Source organism: Hippoglossus stenolepis, chromosome 22 (assembly GCF_022539355.2).
Source record: "Hippoglossus stenolepis isolate QCI-W04-F060 chromosome 22, HSTE1.2, whole genome shotgun sequence".
Classification (NCBI taxonomy): domain Eukaryota; kingdom Metazoa; phylum Chordata; class Actinopteri; order Pleuronectiformes; family Pleuronectidae; genus Hippoglossus; species Hippoglossus stenolepis.
Genome location: NC_061504.1, coordinates 3,636,277 through 3,660,436, shown reverse-complemented (window position 1 = coordinate 3,660,436; position 24,160 = coordinate 3,636,277). Strand labels below are relative to the sequence as shown.

At 40.8% G+C, this 24,160-nt stretch overlaps 1 protein-coding gene across 1 annotated transcript; it reads left to right on the top strand.

Moving 5' to 3' along the window:
- Nucleotides 1–453: 453 nt before the first annotated feature.
- Nucleotides 454–23,917, top strand: LOC118101979 (complement C3-like). The gene is given in 40 exon segments (XM_047338625.1): nucleotides 454–588; nucleotides 2,991–3,186; nucleotides 3,312–3,474; nucleotides 3,595–3,689; nucleotides 3,864–3,952; nucleotides 4,196–4,278; nucleotides 4,515–4,645; nucleotides 5,487–5,633; nucleotides 7,135–7,234; nucleotides 7,344–7,438; nucleotides 7,529–7,720; nucleotides 7,891–8,037; nucleotides 9,055–9,184; nucleotides 9,302–9,370; nucleotides 9,584–9,742; nucleotides 10,402–10,522; nucleotides 10,626–10,711; nucleotides 10,819–10,958; nucleotides 12,620–12,832; nucleotides 14,284–14,347; nucleotides 14,440–14,529; nucleotides 14,657–14,863; nucleotides 15,670–15,745; nucleotides 15,902–16,061; nucleotides 16,504–16,599; nucleotides 16,947–17,097; nucleotides 17,887–17,972; nucleotides 18,347–18,424; nucleotides 18,787–18,942; nucleotides 19,037–19,099; nucleotides 19,253–19,334; nucleotides 19,524–19,572; nucleotides 19,665–19,755; nucleotides 19,862–19,996; nucleotides 19,999–20,143; nucleotides 21,131–21,220; nucleotides 21,758–21,850; nucleotides 21,986–22,069; nucleotides 23,268–23,412; nucleotides 23,516–23,917. Coding segments are annotated over 40 exon segments (4,710 nt in total). The 5' UTR covers nucleotides 454–511; the 3' UTR covers nucleotides 23,652–23,917.
- The last annotated feature ends 243 nt before the right edge of the window (nucleotides 23,918–24,160 follow it).

Here is a 24,160-nt window from a genome sequence, read left to right as displayed (position 1 = left end):
AAATCAACTTCAAATTGAGGTGAGTGTCATCTAAACAAGATGGAGATATAAACTACCTCAAATTGTGTTTGCTTGTGTGTGATTTGTGATTGTGTCTGTGTTCTGAATCAGCAATCTCAGAAGAACTATAAGTGACTAGAAGTTTCTAATCAAAACAAAAAAAAGCATTTTTTTAATGTCTCATTTAAAAAACTGTCCATGGCTAAAGCAGAATAGCTTCTGCGATGAAGTGTTTATTTGTGAGTATGTTTAGCAATCAGTCGGATCTGTTGACCAGTATTGATTCTCTTATGTTTATCTTTTTCTTCACAAAAGGTGATAACCCTTATCTGAACTGAACAATTTCTCAACTGCTGCTGGGAAATTGTGTAGTTGTGTTTGTGTTGACATGTGTTCAGAGGGCTCTGGGAAGGGGCTGGTGAGTCTATGTGGAGGTGAACTAAGTAGAGGAGGGAGGTGAGAATATAAAAAGGCAGTGCAACAGTCTACATTGTCAGAATCAGGGAGGAGGATGAGTAGGACTCCACTGTGGCTTCTGGCTTCGCTGGCCTTTGCCTCTGTCACCTCACTGGTTGATGGATCTCCACTGTGAGTAGATCTGTCTTTGTTACCTCTGCCAGGGAGTTTATGTTTTCATCCCTGTCAATTTGTTTTTCAGCAGGATAACGCAAATACATACTGAGTGGATTTCCACAAAACTTTGTGGAACAATTGTACATGGGCAACGAAAGAACCCATTAACTTTTAGAGGGGATCCATGCAGACACAGGGGCAAATCCAGAACCCCCCCCCCCCCATTTTGTTTTACATTAAGAGATATGACATTTTTAACAAATAGTAATAATATAATAATTATAATAATAATAATAAATCTTATTTGTATAGCGCTTTTGAAGGAACTCGGATAAAAACGTATTATCATTATACATTGAAGGCAGTTCTGAAGAGGTGAATTTTGAATAGCGGTTTGAAAGTGGACAGGGGAGTTCCACAGGGAGGGGGCAGCTATTTAGGAGGTTCTGTCACCCCAAGTCTAATGATTGGGCCTCTGTGGTATGGAGAGGGTTTCAGAAGTGAACAAATTCAGTTCTTACACTTACATAATGAAGGATGTTGTCCAGTTTAGAGTTTCATAAGTCAAGGTAATGTTGTCTTTTAAATCATGTCAGTTAGGCTGGATTTTGTCCTGAGTTTGCAAAGTGATGTGTTAGAACAGACAAAGCAAACAAAGTCCAGAGACATGATGAAATGTTTAACTTGTTTAGATAAATATAAGCTTTATCACAGACTCCGAGACAGTAGTTTGGTGCATGAAAAGCAAACAACAAAACTAGAACAGCACTCAGTAGCGCGCACACTGCTGCCAAGGTCCAAAAGTTAATTAACAACATTACATTACATCACATATCATTTAGCTGATGCTTTTATCCAAAGCAATTTACAATAAGTGCATTCAGCCATGAGGAACAAACCCAGAACAGCAAGAACCACGTAAGTACAATTAGCTTAAAAAAAAGCCAAACTACAAAGTGCTACATCTAAGTGCCATATAAGTGCAACTAAACTTACTTTTTTATTATACATATATATATATATATAAACACCAGAGTTGAGGATTATTAGACATTATCTTCTTAACCAAAGTGTAGTCGGAAGAGATGTGTCTTTAGCCTGCCTTTGTCCTGATGTCAATAGGGAGCTCGTTCCACCATTTAGGAGCCAGGACAGCAAACAGTCATGATTTTGTTGAGTGTCTAGCTCGCAGTGCGGGAGCAGCAAGCTGATTGGCAGATGCAGAGTGGAGTGGACGGGCTGGGGTGTAAGGTTTAGACTGGGCCCGATCCGTTTGCAGCATGGTACGCAAGTACTAGTGTCTTGAAACGGATACGGGCAGTCAGCACATTCATAGACATCAGCAGGGTGTGAGTTGTCAAAGAAATCAGAGCGGAGAGTGTTTTAAAACATTTTTATTCACTTAGCTGAATCATTAACCTCATTGGACCTATAGTCTATGAAGCAGCTATTTTAATATTTATAAAATCATTATGAATTATAATATAACTAATTCAAAACTTGGGCATATCAATGCATTTTCAGGAATTTATATGTATTTTAATCTACTCATTAAATAACTAATATTTTTACTCGATCATACACGACATGCCAAATTTAAATCCTGCTTTCAGTGACAAGTGATAGCTCATCTTGGCCCGTGAGTAAACACAGTAGAACATAATCAAATCCAAATAGTACAGCAAGCTGTAAAACAGCCGAAGTAGCTTAAATATGCCTATTTGTCAGACTAAGAAAGGAGTCTGCTTCAATGGTGGACCTTTGTCCTCTTTTTATGTTTTCCAAATGTGTCAAGATTTCATGGGTTCTTTTCTGACCCACACCACATCCCTCCACTAAATTTCGTGGTAATTTGTCCAGTAGTTTAGCATAATCCTGCCTACAAACAAAAAAATCACATACAGATGAAAACACAACCTCCTATAGGTACAAAAAGAGAATAGTGTCAGTTCATATGGATGTGGGCCACTGCTGCACTTCTGGCCTTCGTGTGGACTGGACAAAATGGATATGAGCCTAAAATAGCCCACTTGTAAATTAGAAAAAGTTGCCCAAATATACCAAAACAAATGGGTTTCTTTTTTGGAAACATGCCGTGCTCTAGGTAAAATGTAATCTGGATGTGGACCTATAGTGGCCCATATGGTAAATGGTGACTATGGCCCAAACACCACAAAACAAGTTCAGGTCACCTTTGGTTGACTTGCAGTATTGCTACGGCTTCATTGTGGCCCAGATCTAGCAAACAGGAGCAGATTGCTCGATTGGCATTATTCCATTCCGTAGGTGGGCTAGATTACACTGTGGCAGTGTCTCATACAAATATGGGCCGAAAATTTGTTTGCCCTGTATGAGCACATGGTGCAAAGAGATGACAGTATGTTTTTTTATCTTTGTCTTTTCCTCCTGCTCTGTAGGAAGGTGATGTCTGCCCCCAACTTGCTGCGCGTAGGAACGGCAGAAAATGTCTTTGTGGAGTGTCAAGACTGCGAAGGAGAAGACATCAGGGTCGAAATCAACGTGATGAACCATCCAACCAAGAACAAAAGGCTGGCAACCACATCTGTGACGCTTACCAGTGCAGAACACTTCCAGGCACTGGTACAAATAAAGGTATGTGAAACACTGTTGCTGTGACTTGGCGTCATTTTCTAACATGAACTCCGAGATAAATGCTCCTCGCACATGTTTGTCCTGCTCCTCAGTCACACACTCATTTCTCTACATGCTGCCATCAGATCCCTGCTGGAGACTTCAGCAAGGACGCCAACATGAAGCAGTACGTCTACCTACAAGCTCAGTTCCCCGACCGCCTGCTGGAGAAAGTCGTCTTGGTGTCCTTCCAGTCTGGCTACATCTTCATCCAGACTGACAAGACCCTCTACACCCCAAACAGTAAAGGTCAGTTCAATACGACTTCAGCGCTGAGGAACTCACCCATATCTCTGCAAGTAGGCCATCATTTTTCTTTTTTATGAATGACTGCACTGTAAAATAAACCTCTATCTCTCTTCCTGTCAGTTCATTTCAGAATGTTTGCAGTGACGCCCCGCATGGAGCCGGTGGAGAGGGACGAGGAAATTGAAAGCGACGCTTCCATTGCCATTGAGTTTGTGGTATTGCATTTTAACTTTGCATTTTACAAAAAAAAAAGTTATAATTAGAATCAGCTCAATGGCACATCATTTCCTAGCTTTCACCATCATCTCCAACGAATTCTTAGATTGTTAGACTTCACTATAAGTGGCAGGGTTCAGTGTTAATGATTGTCCAATGATTTTTATTTTTAGACTCCTGAAGGCCTCGTTTTACCTCTGGATCCAGTCTCTCTGAGTTCAGGGATCCACTCTGGATATTACCAACTCGATGAAATTATCAGGTTAGTATTTAATTAAATCAAATTAAACTATTTTGGGCAGCCATCAGCTTGTTAATCTTTATTAACAACCTGACGGCTTTAGTCTATTGGACTGACAGAAATAACAGAACAGTGACAGACTTCATGATTTATTAGAGAGTCAACCTGGGTACTTTAAATGTAGTTTTTCTCATCTTCAATTTTTGCGTGTGTGTGTGCATGTGTGTGTGTGTGTGTGTGTGTGTGTGTTGGTGTGTGTGAAAGCCCTGGACTTTGGAAAGTTGTGGCTAAGTTCTGCAGTACCCCACAGGAGAGCTTTTCTGCAAAGTTCGAGGTCAAAGAATATGGTGAGTCCCTTTTACCTCAAGCGTTATTTACTGTAAAACCTAAAAAGCATTCATTCATTTTTACTTCCACAATAAACTTACTTGATATAATACATTTTTCATTTTTTAGTGCTGCCCAGTTTTGAGGTGAAACTATAGGATATGTGCATCAGAAATGACCATTTTCATATATATGTTTAGAATGTGAACAAATGTAATGAGCCTGTGGGTGGGTGTGCGTTTGTGTTTCTGCACAGGTGGTGAGATGGTGGAGGCAGAGTTGAGAGGTATCCAGATTGTCACATCACCCTTAGTCACATCACCCTACACCATCCACTTCAAGAGAACGCCCACATTTTTCAAACCGGGAATGACCTTCGATGTTGCGGTAAAGCCCTGACGCATTTTTACAAATATATAAAATAACAGTGACGTTCTATATTTCTATGATGCAACATGAACAAATTATATTCCAGAGGGCAAGCAGTAATTCATACATTTCATATCATTTGTTTATTTATTTGCTGGAGAAAGTGCTCATTAATCAACAGACAAAATACGTTAAAAAAGTTAGCTGTACAAGCTAATTTTATCTGTCGTTTTGTACCAGTTTTGACCAGGCAACCTGAAATAAAATAAAATTACCTATGTTATATAAGATAAAATATCTCTGGATAATATATATGTATTATAAATATTATCTGAACTAACTGTACAAAAAAAACATGATCAAAACTCTAATCCAATTTCAATGTTTGGTTTTGCTTAAATTATTCATGTGTTTATTTGTAATATATTGTAAGGTGTCTTTGGGTGTCTGTCAAGGCGCAGTGAAATAAAATGTATAGTTATTAATATTGTATTATTATTATTATTTCTGTTGTTGTCTTGAGTTTGTATTTTAAAGGTTAGATAATTACTACTCAAGTCAACAGGTAAACTATTCTAATCCCACATAGCAAAATTGTCACTGTCATCCAGCCCACATACTGCGTGGAATGATGGCACTTGAGCAGTCCGCTCCTGTTTGCCAGATCTGAGTGGCCCTAATTAGTTTTGTGCTATTTGTGTAATATTCATCATTGTTCTGTTCTGTCTATTATTGCACAGTACATACACTGCATACAAAATGATGTAATATAGTTTGTTTGCCCTTAATAAGATGTGATTAACTGTATGCTTTGATAATACAGGTGAATATTTCTCATTGTTTGTTTCCTTGATGACAGATTGAAGTCACAAATCCAGATGAAACTCCGGCACAAGGTGTTGCAGTGGTGGTGAATCCAGGTGAGGTGGAGGGTTTAACTGCAGCCAATGGCTATGTAAAGCTTACAGTCAACACAGTGGGCGGACTTCCAAGACTGATGATCAATGTAAGTGTCTGAAGTTTCTTGATTTAAATTTTTGCTCTTTATACGACACAGTTTGTTTGCAAACGGAAGCTGAAACCTACATCAGAGTACATTTTTGATTTTCTTTTGCAATTGATTACAATTTGATTACTATCACCCAACTCTGCAGCTCTGTGCAAGTTTCAGATAGATTTAGTTTGTTGATTTGGTTCTGTTGCTGCTGTACTGAATGTTACTGCTGTCGAGATTTCTTGTAATAATCAAATAATGCAGCTTTAAGTAAGCAAGAAAGGATCTTAAAGTCCCCCTCTGGTGAAAATCAAGTGAAAAAAAATGTTAGCATGTCACCTTTTTGCCTTTTATATACCATTACCTTTTATCTCGGTGCACATGACAGATAAGAACCCTTGACTCCCACTTAATACAAGAACATTTTTGAGTAAAGTAAGCAGTCAACTGCATGGCGGAGTTTTTCCACCTTTACACTGCAGTTAAGAAATGCCAGTGTAAGAAAAGAACAGATTTAGTGTTTTGTGAAGTCTCTACCTTTAGCCTCAGTGTACCCTCAAGTTCGGCCTGTATCATTGATTACAAAGACAAAACACTTGATGACGCCAAGGTGCACAACTGAAGTTAAGTCCATAATGTCCGCTGGTGGCCACTAACAACTGCTAACTTCTACTGGTAGTTGGTAACCTAAATTGTGCAGAAGATCTTCAAACGTGCCAGGGTTATTCAAAATCATGTCCTATATTCTTAAAAACAACAACTATGCTGTGGTTACGCCTGGTGTTCACACCATTCCAGAATTTTAGAGCCTCTAAAACTGAGAAGTTTGGAAACACTGCTGACCCCATTTTAACTCCAAAGCAGTGTTTTAGTCCTAAACGAGCAGAAACAGAGATGTTTGGAAACAGGCGCCTATCACATGACCCTGTTCCAGAAGAAAAAACAGACGGCATTAGCCTTGGCCTCCAGTGTAGAACGCATCATGGATAATCAATTACAAGTGTTGTTAAATTCTGCATTGTACAATGATACAACCGGTAACATGTGAAGGAAACAATCGATTCCCAGAGCAATTCCTGTGTACACCGGCATGTGCATGCCAAGTGTACGTGGTCATGTCATTTTCCTTTTTTACATGTGTTATTATAGATGGGAATTAAACCTGATACGAGCGAAAGCACTCACATTGACAGAGATCATTTTAGTAAAACATAGTAGTATGGATAAAGCCTCAGTAGCTGGAAAAGGCTCCTCCGCCACAGAGGTCATTTTAGCATATTCACCGATCCCAGTCACGGACGTAGGAAGGAATAATAATGATAATAATAAGATATAATTGATTTATAGGAACAGAGAGTTTTAAGGATGTAATAAACTGCTGGAGTAGGACTTTAAAAACCCTCATCAATTCTCGTCAGTGTCAGTCAACAATAGGATGAGATCGGACGGGACGGTGCAGAACTGAGATCTTTTATATGTATTTCTTTATAACCATATGTGTCTCTAATTGAAGGCCAAGACCAACGATCCTCGTATTTCACCTGAGAGACAAGCAGAAGCCAACATGGTAGCTGTCCCATACAACACTAAAAGCCAAAACTACATCCACATAGGTAAGTCTAAATAACTTCAGATGATAGGACAAGGCTGTGATGATAAAGTACTGTATGTGCCATGAACTATTCAGTGTCTCCCACTCATTGCAAATTATCATTTTTGTAGGTGTGTATACAGCAGAGGTGGAATTAGGAAACAATCTGAAATTCACCCTCAGTCTAAAACAGCAGTCAAATCAAGCCATTGACATCACATACCTGGTGAGAGATGTTTTTCTCTGCCTCATGCCTCGACCTATGTAAAGTATAAAGTCCGGTTTTAAGTACTTATGTGTGAATCTGTGCCCCTAGATCCTGAGCAGGGGTCAGTTGATCAAACATGGCCGTTACAGGACAAGAGGCCAAGTGTTGATTTTCCTGATGGTTCCCATCACCAAAGACCTGCTGCCATCATTCCGCATCATAGCCTATTATCATCTAACTGACAATGAGGTGGTGTCAGACTCCGTGTGGGTGGATGTCAAGGACTCCTGCATGGGTTCGGTAAGACTCACATCACTGATTTTACAGAGTTAAACTAATTACGAGAAGAAACAAGACAAGCAGAAAGTGAAAAAGTTGGTTCTGTACTTTTGAGATATATTTTTACGTGTTTTTCATCAAGCACAAAACTGCTGGTCTCTTTCATTCATCGCCCTTCCCTTCATGTTTAGCTGGAGCTGGAATCTTCGAGACTTGCTCCGTCCTACGAGCCTCGCAGGATTTTTTCTCTGAAGGTCACCGGAGATCCAGAGGCCACGGTGGGACTGGTAGCAGTGGACAAAGTTCAGAAAAACAAGCACCGCCTCACCCAGAAAAAGGCAATTTCTTTATTCTATTGTTATCAGTGGAAATATTTCAAAAGGTGGTTAATTTTAACAATGATGTAAAAAAAAAAAAAGGTTGTTTCAGAAATGAACTCCAAAGTTTGCCTTTCATACTGAATGAATGACGCAGGAGGAGATTCTCCGCTTAGACGTGTTCACAACAGCACAGAAATCTCTGAAGCGTTCATGTGAGGGGTGGCGCAGCAGGCAGGATGTAACGTATTCATCCGGCTGCAGAGATCTCGTGTTTTTGTTTACAGCACATCGACAGTGGCATCGGCCCTTATCACCAAAAGCTCTCTTGAGATCTTCATCTGTGTCTTCTACGTGTGTGGCACCGCTTTTTCATCTTGAGATATTTGTTTTTTTCACTTTTGCATCTGTCACGTGTTAGAAGGGTAATCAAAACGCCCATTCGTTTGACGGTGAACCTTCAGAGGATCTCTAGCTCCGAGTCTCTTACTTACACATTTGCGTTCTCACATACAGCCGCGCTGGAGAAGGTCAGAATATCTCGTGGTCAGTCCATGTGTGAAAGCATCTTATTTTGGAGGGTCACAATTGCTCCGCCAAGGCCCAATATATGATAGTCTAGTAATTATAGTACCAATACAAATGAAAAAAGAAAGTGGTTATTTATTTGTCATTAAAAGAAAAGTAAAAAATTACCAGATGGGCCTTAATCCATATTTGGACCAAAGAATAATGATTTCTATTCAGAACCGTTCCTCCAACAAGTTTGGTGGAAATTGGTTCAGTGGTTTTGCGTAATCTTGCTGACAAAAATATCCACCAACAAACAAACCAATAGACACAGGTGAAAACATAACCTCCTTGGTGGAGGTAATAATGTACATGTATAGTGATGAATATCCAGTATACTGTAGTTATCTGTCATGCTGCTGATGCACTTTATAAATACGTCTTCTTTATGGTGATTCAGAACTTGATTTATTTCCTTAATTCCGCAACTTTGTATCCCTGTGTGTAAATGACTTCCACACTGTTCAGGTGTGGGACATTGTAGAGAAATACGACACAGGCTGCACACCCGGCGGAGGGAAGGACAGTATGAGTGTGTTCTACGATGCCGGCCTGTTGTTCAAGTCCGGGAATGCCTCGGGGACTCCCTACAGAACAGGTGACACCGATTTTCTCTCATTTGTTTTCCCTTCTCACATTAGACTGATTTCATCCAACCAAACTATATCCTCTGTCAGTGGCTCTGTTTAACATTTAGTCTGTGTTGCATTTCCAGAGAGGAAATGTCCGGTCCCCACCAGGAGGAAACAATCTCCCACTATAATGCCCGTCACGACCAGCTTAGGTAAGAACCACAACTCTAAACTATCTAGTCCACACATGACTATTTGAATTTTGAATAAAAGTGAACGGCCGTAATGTGGATAAGACTGACTTGACTAGTTTATGTATCTGTTTCTAATTTGCCTTAATTTAAAATGCTTTATTCCAAACAGCTCCCCTTTCATTTTGTACTTCATCCCTTCTCACCTCTGTCTCTCCTCAACCCTCTTTCCAGTGAGTCATTATGACAATGAACTGCAGCATGGCATGAGGGAGACCTCCCTGTCATACACTTGTCAGACGCACAGTGAGTGCATCTCGGACGGTGCATCCTGTGCTGAGGCTTTCCTGCACTGCTGCACAGAGGTGGAGAACCTGCGAGACTTGGCTCACAGTAAGAGACGGGGGATGAGGGAAGGGGGGAAGAGGGCTGGGTGGGTCACCCACGGTCAGACAATAGATTGTACATAAAGATGGACGACACGTCTCCGCTTTCTCCCACTATTTAGAAATGAATCCAAAATGTCCAGAATACAAACTCTGCCATCTTGTGCATTTGGAATCAGAGTCTGAGCAGTAGCGATCAGGGGTAGGAGCCACGCGCTCAACCAATCACGAATCAGTCATAAAAGAAGTAATTTTTTTTAACTCATCAGAAAAATTACAGCTTGAACAAACATCAGTGTGATAAGAACTACCTAAAATGGCAGACACGATTTATTTGACGTGTAGTTAGTTTGATCCATGTTATTGCCAAAAACTCCTTTGACATCTTCGTCGGTGTCTTCTACGTGTGACACAGATTTTTCATCCAGAGATATTTGTATTCTTTTAGTTTTCTGAAATTTTTGCATCTGTCGCGTTTAAGAAATGTCATCAACACAAATAGCAGCTCTAGAGGAGGCTAGATTTATCCCGTATACTGCAGCCAGCCACCAGGTGGCGACCGAGACAGGCTTCACTTTTGTGTCCATCTTTATTTCAGATCTATGGGTCAGACTGGTGGTTGTGAGACAATCAAAGTGGTAACCTTCCTTGTTAATGACTCTCCAGGTGAGGACGATGACGACAGTTACATGGACAGCAATGAAATTGTTTCTCGCACCAGGTTCCCTGAGAGTTGGCTGTGGTCAGACATCAAACTGCGTCCTTGCCCGCGACAAACACCGGACTGGTGAGGCAACTAAAATAGACATTCAAAAATACTATACTTCGTTCATGACACCACCAACGTTGAAAACCTCTCTGAGTCTGTGCACTTTTTTTTTTTGATTCAGTTCCACATCCTTTATGAAGATGCTTCCTTTGCAAGACTCAATCACAACCTGGCAGTTCACTGGCATCAGTCTGTCAAGAACCCACGGTGAGAACTCGGTGAATTTTAGTCGTACCACGATCATCTTAAGTCTCTCTCATCCCCCATTTTCTTTCTTCTCTGTTTCACCACTTCTTATCCTTCTAATCGTTCAGGAATCTGCATTGGCGAACCATTGGACGTGATTGTCCGGAAGGACTTCTTCATTGATCTCAGACTGCCCTACTCTGCTGTCCGTGGAGAGCAGCTGGAAGTTAAGGCGATCCTCCACAACTACAGCCCTGATGTTATCACAGTAAGTCTGAGCGCAATGCTTTGTTGTTTCAGGATGGAGTCAATGAGACGACGATCATTTTTCTCACTGATGTCAAAGAAAGCAAAAGTAGATATTTAAGTGATTGTTTCTCCTGGCTTTCATAGGGTTTTTGTGGGATCTTAAAAAGTCTAAAATTGGTTGAATTTTAGGCTGTAAAGGGTCTTAAATGTGGTACAATGCAACATACTAAGTCTTAAATATGTTTAGGTAGGTCATTTAATTCTAAATCAGTTGCACTTTAAGATAACCATTATTCATTTCTGAGAGAAATGTTTTGGCTTCATGCATAGTTTCTAATATCTCTATCTGTGTAGTTCTTTCTCTGTGATGTGTGATGGAAATTCTGATCTTGGGTAATGATTAATGGAAGAACAGACATGTATGTAGAAGAATGGATGAACAGATGGGTTTCTGTGAGTTAACTTAAGGTTTACGAGTGTTGCTCAAGCAACTTAAATGTTTATGAATTCCTGAAACCTTGAGTGTTCTTGGGCAAATGGTTCACTGCAGGGGTCACTCAAGGGGTCTGAGCAGATGGGTCCAGGGGTCTTTGTATTGTAAATAGGGCCAGGATGTGCCCCACCCTAATAAAATAACAAAGAAGGTAATGAATACCTTCTGCTCCTTTGTGGGAGGGGGCTATGCATTATAAGAACATAGCACTCAGGAGTCTTCTTGGCTCTTTGTATAATGTCCTTCTGATGAGTGTACTTTGAGTCCATCTGCAGATGTAGAATTAAACTTACCGAAAGACAACTGTATGACTTTGTGTTCAATTAATAGAAATTTCCACGACAATTGTCGTGGAAATTTCTACAGCCGGGGCGGCTGTGGCTGAGGGGTAGAGCGGTCGTCCTCCAACCTGAAGGTCAGCAGTTCGATCCCCAGTCTTCCCCATCTGCATGCCGAAGTGTCCTTGGGCAAGATGCTGAACCCCGAATTGCCCCTCATAGAACAACAAAGTGCTGCTAATAGATGCACTGTATGAATGTGTGTGTGAATGGGTGAATGTAAAAAACTGTACTGTAAAGAGCTTTGAGTGGTCATCAAGACTAGAAAAGCGCTATATAAATACAAAACCATTTACCATTTGTAGATATTAGCAGGCTCTAATAAAACTACAAACAAGACCAACATGGGACTGATAGCTGAGTCTACAAACACCTTGGTCAGAGGTTGTCACAGTACACTGATACTGCCTGTAGTTTGTGAGATAGTTTGGTGTTTCCAGGGTTATTATCTACTCTGCTACTTCACTTTATCTTCAATTATGGGGAAGTATAAATAATTGTGTGACTCCAATATTCCTTTGTATCTGTCGTAATTGAAATAAGTCTTAAATTTCATTCATTATGGTCTTAAAAAGTGTTAAATCTTACTTGTAAAACCCTGAAGACACCCTGGATAAGTGTAGTAGTGGCCGACATGGCTCCTTCTCATTCTCAAGGTCAAAATGTTCTTTTGGAAAACAATTTCAACCATTAAATTGTTGTTAATTTCTTTTATTTACATCAAAGTGTACCTGAAATTGTCAAATATGAGAGGAATCATCGAAGAAGAATCCACATCTACTTGAGGCAGATCTTTGACCGACTGCACATATACCTCACTCATTGATGTATCTTTGTGTCTTTCCCAAGGTGCGTGTGTATCTGATTGAGGAGGAGCATGTGTGCAGCGCGGCTTCTAAACACGCAAGGTATCGTCAGGAGGTCAGAGTCGGGGGACAAACCACACGATCTGTCCCCTTCGTCATCATTCCCATGAAGGAAGGAAAATTCAGCATTGAGGTCAAAGCAGCTGTTAAAGACTCAACACTCTCTGATGGAGTCATGAAGATGCTGCAGGTGGTGGTAAGAGAAACACACTCTGTAATATACCTCTTTTACACCACATTTAACAGGTGTAAGAAGGTATTTAAAGCCAGGTAAACCTGCTACAAAAGGTGAATTACACCTTTCCCATTGCCAGAAGAGGAGTTTGCCTTTTTTCCCCCCTGGTGCATCATGTTCTACGTCACAAACTCCTGCTGTCTTGCGAAATTGGCACGTTCAACCGGGTGTCACCTGTCCATCACTGCCAGTCCGATCAAACCCATGTCTGCTGCAGAGCCATTTGACTCGGGAGTGAATAACGATTGTATCCATTCCCATTGCAGGCAAAAGCCAGATGTTAGTTAGCAAGATGCAATAACCGCATAATAGGTCGGGGCAGTAGTGAGACCTTAGTGGGGGCGTCATCAGGGCCACGTCATCAGTCACAGAAATGGCGAGGAGTACTGTAGACAAGCTGTGTGACCAGGCTTGGAATTATTTGTATGATGGGTCATTGATTTTTCTGTCTTGATCTTACCATTTGCTAAATGTTGATCTCCTTGAGGGTCTCCATCTTTGTTTATGTTTACCGGAAGAGGCAGAACCTTAGCAAGTATAACGCTCCCCATGCAGCCGGTTGCCTACACGTACTCGACCTGAGGCCTGTTACTATGTGATGTGGATGTGTGTGTGTGGCTGCTTTCAGCCCGTTGCAACCAGTGTAACCTGAGTTTTTGTACGTAGCCATTTTCATTTTTAACATATCCTGCTCTCATTAGGTGTGTCGATATCATTCCCAATAACTCCATCGGGCTCTATAAAGGCATTCACCCCCTGCCATCAAATCTGAAAGTTCTGAGCCACGAAGTTCACAAAGGCCCAGCCAAAATCAGATGGTCTGATCTGTGAAGGATTTCCTTTTTGTATCACCAGCGTGTCCCGTTCTTACCATCTCATCGTTAGCTACTATGGCTGCGCTTACTGCAGCCCAACCACTCATATACCTAGCTCGTTGGCTTTGCCTCTGGCACGCAATGAATCCTGGGATAGGTTTGGCCAGAGAGGGATTCACCCATTGGATCCCAAATGCAGCCCCTTAATTGGGACACAGCTTTTGTGTCATTAGAAACTACAATTCTACAATGCAGTCCTCATTTTCATATTTCATCAAATGCAAAAGTTATTGCTGTTCACATATATAGCTGTCAGTGGCAAAATACTGAAGATGACTAGTGATTTCATGAATGGCGAACAGCGATCTCCTGTGGTAAAGTAAGTTTGGCGAAGCAGATATCTTTTAGGGCTTTACTTTGACTTCAAATGCAAACTGTATCAGAAATGCAACATCAACTGAGAAAAAGAACCAGACCAATAAGGATTGAATATTTTAACGGACAAACCGCTCTGTATTTTATTGTAAACCAGCATAATATATTACTTAAAAAGTAGTTGTGATTTCTAATGTTTGTTTCTGCTGGGTTTTTTTTCAGCCAGAAGGTGTTCTGGTTAAACAACAACAGATTATAACACTAGACCCCTCTAACAAAGGTGTCGGTGAGTTTACCACATAAACAGCTGCATTTGATAGTAATGTAGTAATATTGTGTTTTCATTATTACTTGAATTCATCCTGTTTCTCTCTTCAGGAGGTACACAAGTGGAAATTATCAACAGTGAAATCCCAAAGAAATATTTGGTTCCAAACACACTTACTACCACACAGATTTCTGTGACAGGTGGGATTATGGTACATTTGGACATGTCGTGTATCGCATGCCCGTAAAATGAATTCATGTTTATTTGCTTGTTTCCTCCTGTTGATTTAAAGTGCTTTGGTTTTTCTGTTGGTGTGTGTGCCTGCAGGGAGGGGAAAAATTGCTCCAATGGTAGAGAACGCAATTAGTGGGCAGTCGATGGGTAGCCTTATCTACCAGCCGGCAGGCTGCGGAGAGCAGAACATGATCCACATGACCTTACCCGTTATTGCAGCCACTTATTTGGACAAAACCAACCAGTGGGAGGCTGTGGGCTTTGAGAAACGAAACAAAGCCCTCCAGCATATCCAGACCGGTAAGATCACTCAGATGTATTTACTCGCACATACCTAATTTTACAGTGGCTGAAGTGGTATCAAAACAAACAAGACACAACATGCTACCCTTGCTCCACATATCCGAGCTACAACACTCAAGCTGTTTTCAGACATGAACTCAAGAGAATATCACACAATTGGGTCCGTACTTTCTCCCAAGTTTTTCTTCCACATATGAACAACACAGCAGGAGATTCTCCGCTTGGACTCATTCACAACAACACAGAAATTTCCAGAGCGTTCGGGGGAGGCTGGTTCAGCAGACAGAGGCAGGATGTGACGTATAAATTCTGCTGCAGAGATCAAGGGTTGTTTATAGCATATCGACACCAGCATTGTCTCTTATCACTAAAATCTCTCTTGACATCTTTGTCAGTGTCTTCTACATGTATGGCACGGCTTTTTCATCCGGAAATATTGGTACTCTTTTTCTCATTTTGTATCTTTTGCGTATTAGAAACGTCATCAACCCACCCACTCACTTGCAGTGAATCCTGCCGAGGATTTCTTGCTCACATCGGCTCATTTTAACTTTATCCAGAGCTTTTACTCAGAGGCTGGCAGGAGAAACTCTGGAGCCTCTCACTCTGACATTTGCGTTCTCACATACAGCCCCCCCGGAGAACGTTAAGGGATTATCTGGAGTTAGGTTCATGTCTGAAAGCAGCTTAACTAAATACAACACATAGACACATACACAACTAAGGTTTTCACCCGTTTTTTACAAACAAAACTGCCATCAGTTATATTCAGTTAAAACATAGTGTGTTTTGTTTGTGTCCAGGCTACAAGAACGAGCTTGCCTACCGTAAAGCTGATGGCTCTTTTGCTGTGTGGGCCCATCACAAAAGTAGCTCCTGGTGAGGCATCATAACATCTATGAACTCATACGTAAACATCCTCTAATATGTAATGTAATGTCTCCTAACGTTTATTCTACTATACTATGAGAGGAAGGGTGTATTTCATTAGCAAATTTATAGAACTGAACAATTACCCCCTCTCCCCTCCCTAAGGCTGACAGCGTACGTTACCAAGGTGTTCGCCATGGTCAACGGTCTGATGGTAGTGAATACCAACTTGATCTGTGACGCTGTGAAGTACCTGATTCTCAACGCGCAGCAATACGACGGCGTGTTCAGAGAAGTCGGAAATGTGAACGACGGAGAAATGATGGTGCGTATGTTACGGGTCCCAGGATTGGTACCACAGCAACAAAGTATGTCTGTAAAATACAGCATGATTGCAGCAGCAATAAAGACACGGAGCATTCAGTTCATCATCCAGACTGCATCTGACATGTGGGCGGAAGTTACCCCAAAGAGACAGTACGGGGTGCAACTGCTCCCGTGCCAAACGTTCCACCTGAGTGCTGCTGTCATTTACTGATCTCTCCATAATGCATATGAAACATTCACCCACGTGACTATCACGTATATTATTAGGAATAATTGCAAAAATTACTATTAAAGTAATTAAATCAAATTTTTGGGGGCATACCACACGTACACTAATTTCATCAACATCAGTCTTCAACTTAATGGAGATGAAGAACACCATTACAAATTTTATAACCATATACAAATAGAATTAAATTTGTGCATATGCGTGTGTGTAGGGTGATGTGCGTGGCTCCGAATCAGAAGCCTCCATGACGGCCTTCATCCTCATCGCCATGCAGGAGTCACGGACTCTATGTGCTGCCACTGTTAGTGTGAGTACCTGCTATCTTGTATTTCTTCATTTACTTACTTCTCATTATGAAACCATTGGCTGAGCCCTGCCCCCCTTATTTACTACTGCCACTCCTGTCAACCTTCCTGTTCTTGCACGGCACATACAGTTACAATAATACTTGTGGCAGATTTACTGCTCAAAAAGTACATTTACTTTGATACTGTACTTAAGTTAAAATTTTCAGGTACTTTTCACTTTTAGGGTCAGGGTAGACACTACACGTATCAGCAAATATCTGTACTTTCTACTCCTTGCAATGCATTGTGTAACATGTTGTATTATAGTGATTCCCCTCGTCCTCTTTTTTTCTCTCCTGATGCCCAGAGTCTTCCAGGCAGTGTAGGCAAAGCGGTGCAGTACCTGGAGAGGCGTTTGGACAGCCTCACCAACCCATATGCTGTTGCCATGACATCGTACGCCTTGGCCAACGAAGGCAAACTGAACCGAGAAGTCCTCTTCAAGTTCGCTTCTCCAGGTGCTGCCACACAACAATATTATATGGATGTGTAGAAGCAAATATAAAACACATCCACAATTAATTAGAGCCCGAACAACATTGATATTATGGGAAGATTTAAGCCAAAAATATAACACATACCTCTGCCAAAGCCCAACAGTCCCATTGTGAAACCGCATTTAAGTTCACTAGATCCAGATTTTTATTTGCATCTTCACCAAATTACAAAGACTCATGACTATTAGTCCCCTAAAAAGTCTGATTGCTTTCATCAAGATCCATGGATTATTCTCTGAGATATCAACAAAAATGTCCAAGTAAAAAAAAAGCCCCAAATCACGTTAAAGTAAAGTAAAAAAAAAAAATTGATCTGTCCCCCAATCCAACTCTGCACCAAAATTCATTATTTTAATAGTTCCTTTCTTTTGTCATGCCCCGCCTCTCCACACAATTTTTAATGAAAATCAGTTGAGTGGTTTTTGCATAATCCTGCTAACAATTAAACAAACAAAAAATATGGTTGTCTGTAAAGTATATATATATTTTATAGTTGAATATCAAGTCTTATTTCAGAAATATTTTACATAAATGTACATATTCAAAACTAAATGTCAAATATCTGTATTTGCCTTAAAAATCCATTATAAATTGGATTTTCATGTAAATAAGCCTGTATTTGCTCACATTTTCGAATTCCTCCTGTTTTTATTTCATTTTTTAAGCAAAATTAGATATTCTAAGTCACTGAAGTTTGTCACAAGTTCTTCTTTGTATTAAAAAGTTGCTTTGTCTGTTTTTTCCCCTCAGAGCTGTCCCACTGGCCTGTACCTAAGGGACATATTTACACACTGGAGGCCACAGCTTACGCTCTTCTGGCTCTGGTCAAGGTCGGGGTAAGCATGTCCCACTTACAGTATGTGTGTTTGACCGGCATGTCGAGCTACACACAATAACAGTCACAAGCCATGCCTCCTCATTAAAAGGCTGGAGGGATTATTAGGCTAGTGCAGTGCCTGTTCTAAAATAACAATTTGGAATGGGCTGATCAGAAGTTACAGGGACTAACCCTAACCCTGTTCTTGTACAGTAAAAAACATTGCTAACCATTGATAATCGATTACTTGTATCAGGTGAGCGCCAAGTCTGTGCAAGGAAGAATTGCCATGAGAGAAAAAACAAATTTATATTGTGGGTTTCTGAAAATCCAACCAAAACCGATGCTCAATCACAGAGACTTCAACCCTTTTCTCCCCCTCTGTTTATAAAGGCCTTCGAAGAAGCCCGACCTATTGTGAGATGGTTCAACCAACAGCAGAAGGTGGGCGGAGGATTTGGATCAACTCAGGTAACAAAGCACTCTCTCCATATGCACCTCTAGCTAGTTATCATGCATTTGAATTGTCATTCATTCATTCAACCTTTACTTTAACCCGGGAATACATTTAGGTTGATACCTCATTTACAAAACAGCAGAAAATGTACAAAATGACAGTTCATGAAATGTTATTCAAAACAAATGAATCAACTAAAACAAGAAAAGCTGGACGTAAAATAAACTGAGATTGACAACTTAAATTGCCCCAAGGATTAAATTGAGTTGAACTTTAGATCTTACTTTATGTTGTGTAAATGAATCTGGACCTATGAACAATATCTTTGGTTTTTAAAAGTGTTATTGTCTCCCCCTCACTCTTTCTCTATCTCCAGGCTACCATTATAGTGTACCAGGCTGTAGCAGAGTACTGGGCCAGTGCTAAAGAACCAGAGTACGATCTGTATGTGGATATCTTGTTGCCGGGCAAGTCAAAGCCTACGAAGTTTTACTTCAACCAGGAAAACAGCTATGCCACAAGAAGATCTAAAGTGAGTACACACTCTCACACACAAACTTGCATGTTGCTTTTCTTTTTGTTTCCTCTCCTGATCCAGTGTGTGTGTGTGTATTTTATATCCTCAGATCAATGATATAAACCAGGATGTGAAAGTGACTGCCACAGGATCAGGAGAAGCAACATTGACAGTAAGTTAAATGTTTTTTTTTTGTTCTTCGCTCTATCATCTGCTGTGTATCTGTTCTTTATTGATCCCAGATCCGACCAGATACATTTTTAACCTAGTGTCAACAAAGCTTGTACGACAAAAGCCCATTTATGTGATATTTTCTGTGTGACAGATGGTGTCTATGTATTATGCTCTACCTAAAGAGAAGGAGAGCGACTGTCAGAAGTTCAACATGTCAGTGCAGCTCATCCCAGGTAATTTGCCTGTCTCTTCATTTTTATTTGTTGTGATCATTTGTCATTTTCTGTTTGTCTCCTTGTATGCGTCTATTTTGTTTGTGTAACTGCAAACTGTGTTTTTCCTGCTGCGTCTCCATCATTCTGCCAAGTTTTTTTTCTTTATGAGAGAGGATTTAATGCTTGTGTGTTATCTTGCTTTTCCAGAAAAAATGGATGCCGATGAGAAGATATACAAGCTGAAAATAGAGGTTTTGTAAGTACAATAAAGAAACAATACTGACTGAAGTGTTTTTCATATTGTTTTAACTGTCTCGTTTAATTGAACATTGTTCATTTTCTACACAGATATAAGGACAGGGAGCAAGATGCAGGCATGTCAGTCTTGGATATCGGTTTGCTGACTGGCTTTACCGTCAACACTAATGACTTGGACTTAGTAAGAGCTTTTACAGATACACACATTCCCACGTAGAGCCAATGTTCAAAGGAGATGTTTAATGGTTTTGAAAGGTGTCTGACACGGTTTGTTTGTGTGTGTGTAGTTGTCTAAAGGACATGTCCGCAATATTTCAAAATATGAGATGAACACTGTCCTGTCAGAAAGAGGCTCACTGATCATCTACCTGGACAAGGTAAGACGTAAGCCTTTCTTCCCCCTTTCACCTTTTTCTCTAGACCTTGCTCTGTCTCTACATCACATTTGCTTTAAATTTCTCTGCAGGTTTCTCACACACGACCAGAGGAGATCACATTTAGGATTCACCAGAAGATGAAAGTGGGCATCTTACAGCCAGCCACTGTTTCTGTCTATGAATATTATGACCGTAAGCCTCAAACACACTTAGAATGACACTCAGTAGAGCACTTACTTTCCCCAAGGCCTAACAGTCGCCATAATTCAAATCAAGCTGCACCAAATTGCACACACTCCAAAAAATGTCCTATCAAGTGTTTAAAGGGGACATAGCATGCAAATTCCACTTTGTTAGTGCTTCTACAGGTTAATGTGGGTATCTGGCATGTCTACCAACCCAAAAACTCTGGGGAAAAAACACTCGCGCGTTTTGTTATAGTTCCTCTAAGTCAGAAACGTCATGCTTGAGCGACTCGATTGCGCTTCCTGGGTATTGTTTCGTAACAAGGAACTGGAAGTCTCCCTACATGGTCTTGGCGAGGCAGCGCAGTGCCATTCTCAAGCGCGCAGCCGCCTGGCTGTTCACACGGGACGTGCATTTCTCCGCGCTGGTCAGCCCCATAGACTGTATATATAAGGTCAGCCCGCGATTCTGCTTTCTCCGCTTGTTGTTGTACCCGTTGAATGTCGGGGTTCGGGGGTAAATGATGGTCTTCATAGCCCCCACCCCTCTCTCTCTCTCTCTCTGTCTGTCTGCTTGTGTGCTTGTAGTGGGGGCAGAGGGGACATTTAATTATGTGATTGGGAAAATTAAAACTCCAGGACAACAGAAGGGAATACAAAGTATGGGATGCATATTTGATAATTTATATCATATAAAATATGTAATTTATATCGTTTAAAATCATGGGGGGAGAGGGGGGAGAGGGGAGCTGGCTCATTAGCATTTAAAGGAACAGGCACTCAAAACAGGTCACTCTGTGGAGGGCTGTTTTATACAGGGTAAAAAGGGTGCTGTTTGAAATGATCCTTGTGGTATTTTGACCAAAGTATGTTACAGACATTTCATTAAGACCCCAAGGAACCATATCAACTTGTGGTAAAATGGGCATGCTATGTCCCCTTTAATGTTGATTTTCACTGATGTAAGCCACTGTATATTTCTTTTCCATTGCAGAAAGACATTGTGTGAAATTCTATCATCCAGAGAGGAAAGCTGGACAGCTACTGAGGCTCTGCAGAAATGATGAGCGCAAATGTGCCGAAGGTAAACAGGGTGGTGTCTCTTTGAAGACAAAAGCCATCCATACATCCATCCACTATCTATACCCCTTATCCTTTGAGGGTCACGGGGGGATGCTGGAGCCAATCCCTGCTGATGTTTGGCGAAAGGCAGGGTACACCTTGGATAAATCAGGGGCCAACATACAGAGACAACAACCGTTCACACTCACATTCACACCTACAATCTCCTGCTTAACTTTCAACTGTTGGAGGAAGCCACAGTAACTGAAGAAATCTCACGCAAACACAGGGAGAACATGCAAAGACACGCTCAACACATGACACTAATGTAGTGCTTTCATCATCCTCCATTGTCTGTTACCTGCAGCCTTTTAGTATCTCACCTCTTTAACTTTGGGTGAAGATTAAATGAGTTGGAAGGAGGTGGTCGTGGAAAGTGGCTCACAGTAAATCTCCAGAAGCTGATGTCTCCGGTCGATGCATCCATACACCAACACATGTTCTCAATTAATCAGGTCATCACTTGTGTATTTACTTTGTGCCTATTGTTTATTTCCAGAGAACTGCAGTATGCAGAAGAAGGGCAAGATCAGCAATGATCTGCGGATAGAAATATCTTGTGAGACTACTCCTACCAGCAAAATAGATTTCGGTAAGATGCACTAAAAATGGTCTGCACTTGAGTTGAGATTTGTTTAAACCTGATCATATTGTGTGTTTGTTTAAGTGAGTGATTGTTAAATAATCAAATAAGTGAGGTAACAATCTGCCTCTTGTCTGTCCTCAGTGTACAAAGTGAGACTGGAGAATTTCACAGAGGGTTTGTCTACTGACATTTGCACAATGAGGATATTGGAAGTGATCAAAGAAGGTGGGCATTTATCTCCTCTGTGAACCATCGGAAATTTAAATCACCTTGTGTTTTATTGAATATATTTCTAAGGCCGTTTTCACAGAAAGTTTGCATCAAGGTCCAAAACCAGGATCATGTCTTTTCTACATTGTTTGCATTTGATCTGTTGTTTTGGTTTCTGATTTTTTTTGTAACGTCCTGTCGCCATCACCTATTTGGGCTGTCTGCCTATACTTCATTTTGATTAGTTTGTAGACAGACCTGTTGTCAGTTCGGCAGGTGGAGAAAATAAATGAACCAGTTGATTTCATTCATTTCGTTGCCACTGTAATATCATTATGGTATTACTAGCAGCATTACAAACTTCAGGCGTGATATAATTGGTACTAGAGACTGCAAGCATTCCTGCAAGCAGCTTGCACTTCTTTGTCTGTCCTCTATTCTTTAATGCCGTCTCAACTTTGAAAAAAATTTGGTCCATTGGTTCAGACCCTGGTCCGATGCCTGCTATTTTGTTTCTGGACTAAACTGAAAAGTCAGATGTGTCCAGATGAAAAAGGGTAGGTGTGAAGAGGTGTAGGTGGCATAGCTACACCTGAACTGAGTGAACTTGCAAAACATGTGCCATCAGAGAAGTTTGCCTTTGTGTTTTTTCCGTGGTGAGTCATGTCTGACGTCACAACCAACACATGAGGTGCTCTCTCATCTTGCTGTCTTACCAAATTAGCGCATCGACCCGGCTGTCATGTTTTCATCACTGCTGATAAGAGCCTCGTAAAACCAGTGTCTACTGCGGAGTCATTTGCCCTGGAAGTGAATACAGATTGAATCCATTCCCATTGCAGACAAAAGCCAGACATTAGTGAATGTTGAGGTTCTTTTTGACCAGTTGAAAAGGGGCTTTTTTTCCCTGCATTGTTGTTTCTGTAGGCACACAGAGCAATAATTGCCCATTTAAAGAAAGTATATTTATTTAGATTTGTGCAGAGGGGCAGATGAAAAGATTGAGTTCTGTTTGCAAAGTAGAAAACTACCCCTAGCAGCAGGCTAACTTAGCTTGCATCGCCAGGCGCAAAAACAGTGGGGGTACAGCCCAGCACCTGCATGTAAACCCCCTTTAGACCCCCAAAATGTCTCACTATTCATTTATGTTACACATCTCCTTTAGCTCTCCATTCAATCCTAAAGCATCTTCTCTCATTTATTTCAATCGCAGGAAGTTTCGATGTGGGTTCTCAGGGGAAACAGCGCACATTCCTGAGTTCTCCACACTGCAGGGAGTCTTTAGATCTGGGCAAAGACAAAATGTACCTCATCATGGGCACGTCAAAAGATATTCACAGAGACGAACAACATCAATCGTAAGTTTCTTTGTGTTTAAACAACTTCAGCTCCCATGTTATCTACTGATCCTGCACTTTTTCCACATAATGTTCCATGATATTTTCACTATGCTCTCCACAGGTACCAGTACGTGCTCGGGGAAAGAACCTGGATCGAGTACTGGCCCACAGAAGCCAAGTGTCAAGTCGAGGAGCACAGACCAACGTGTTTGGGCTTGGAGGAGATGGTCCAGCTGTACGAGCTCTTTGTATGTTAGCAGTAGCGTAACACAAGAGAAAACGCTTTCTTGTTTAAATCATTTTTATTTGCTGCTATAAGATGTGTCTTTTTTCAATCAAACTCTGTAATCTGCTGTGATGTGGAATTTAAGACAACTCACACACTATGAATCAATTAATATTTGCAGCAGTAATAACAGACATTTTTACTGGAACTGAAATGCTGTGCTTCTACTGGCTAAATTGGTTAACAAGAAAATCTGGTCAAACAAATACTGTGAATAAAAATGCAAAGGGAATGTGATGCAGCAGCCGCTCATAAAATTTAAATGAACATTAAATTAGGTGATTCAATAGTTGGACAAGAATTAAGGTGACGTGTTGAAGGTGAGTCTGTGTTGATGGCATCCTAAGCATATGTGGTTCCTCTAATCAAAACGTTTTCTGTCCTTACTAACTTTCACCATTTAAGGCAACTAGATGTCACAAGTGACAGCGTGAGATCGGCTTGATTACTGGACAAAGAGAATTTACAAAATATACTCCA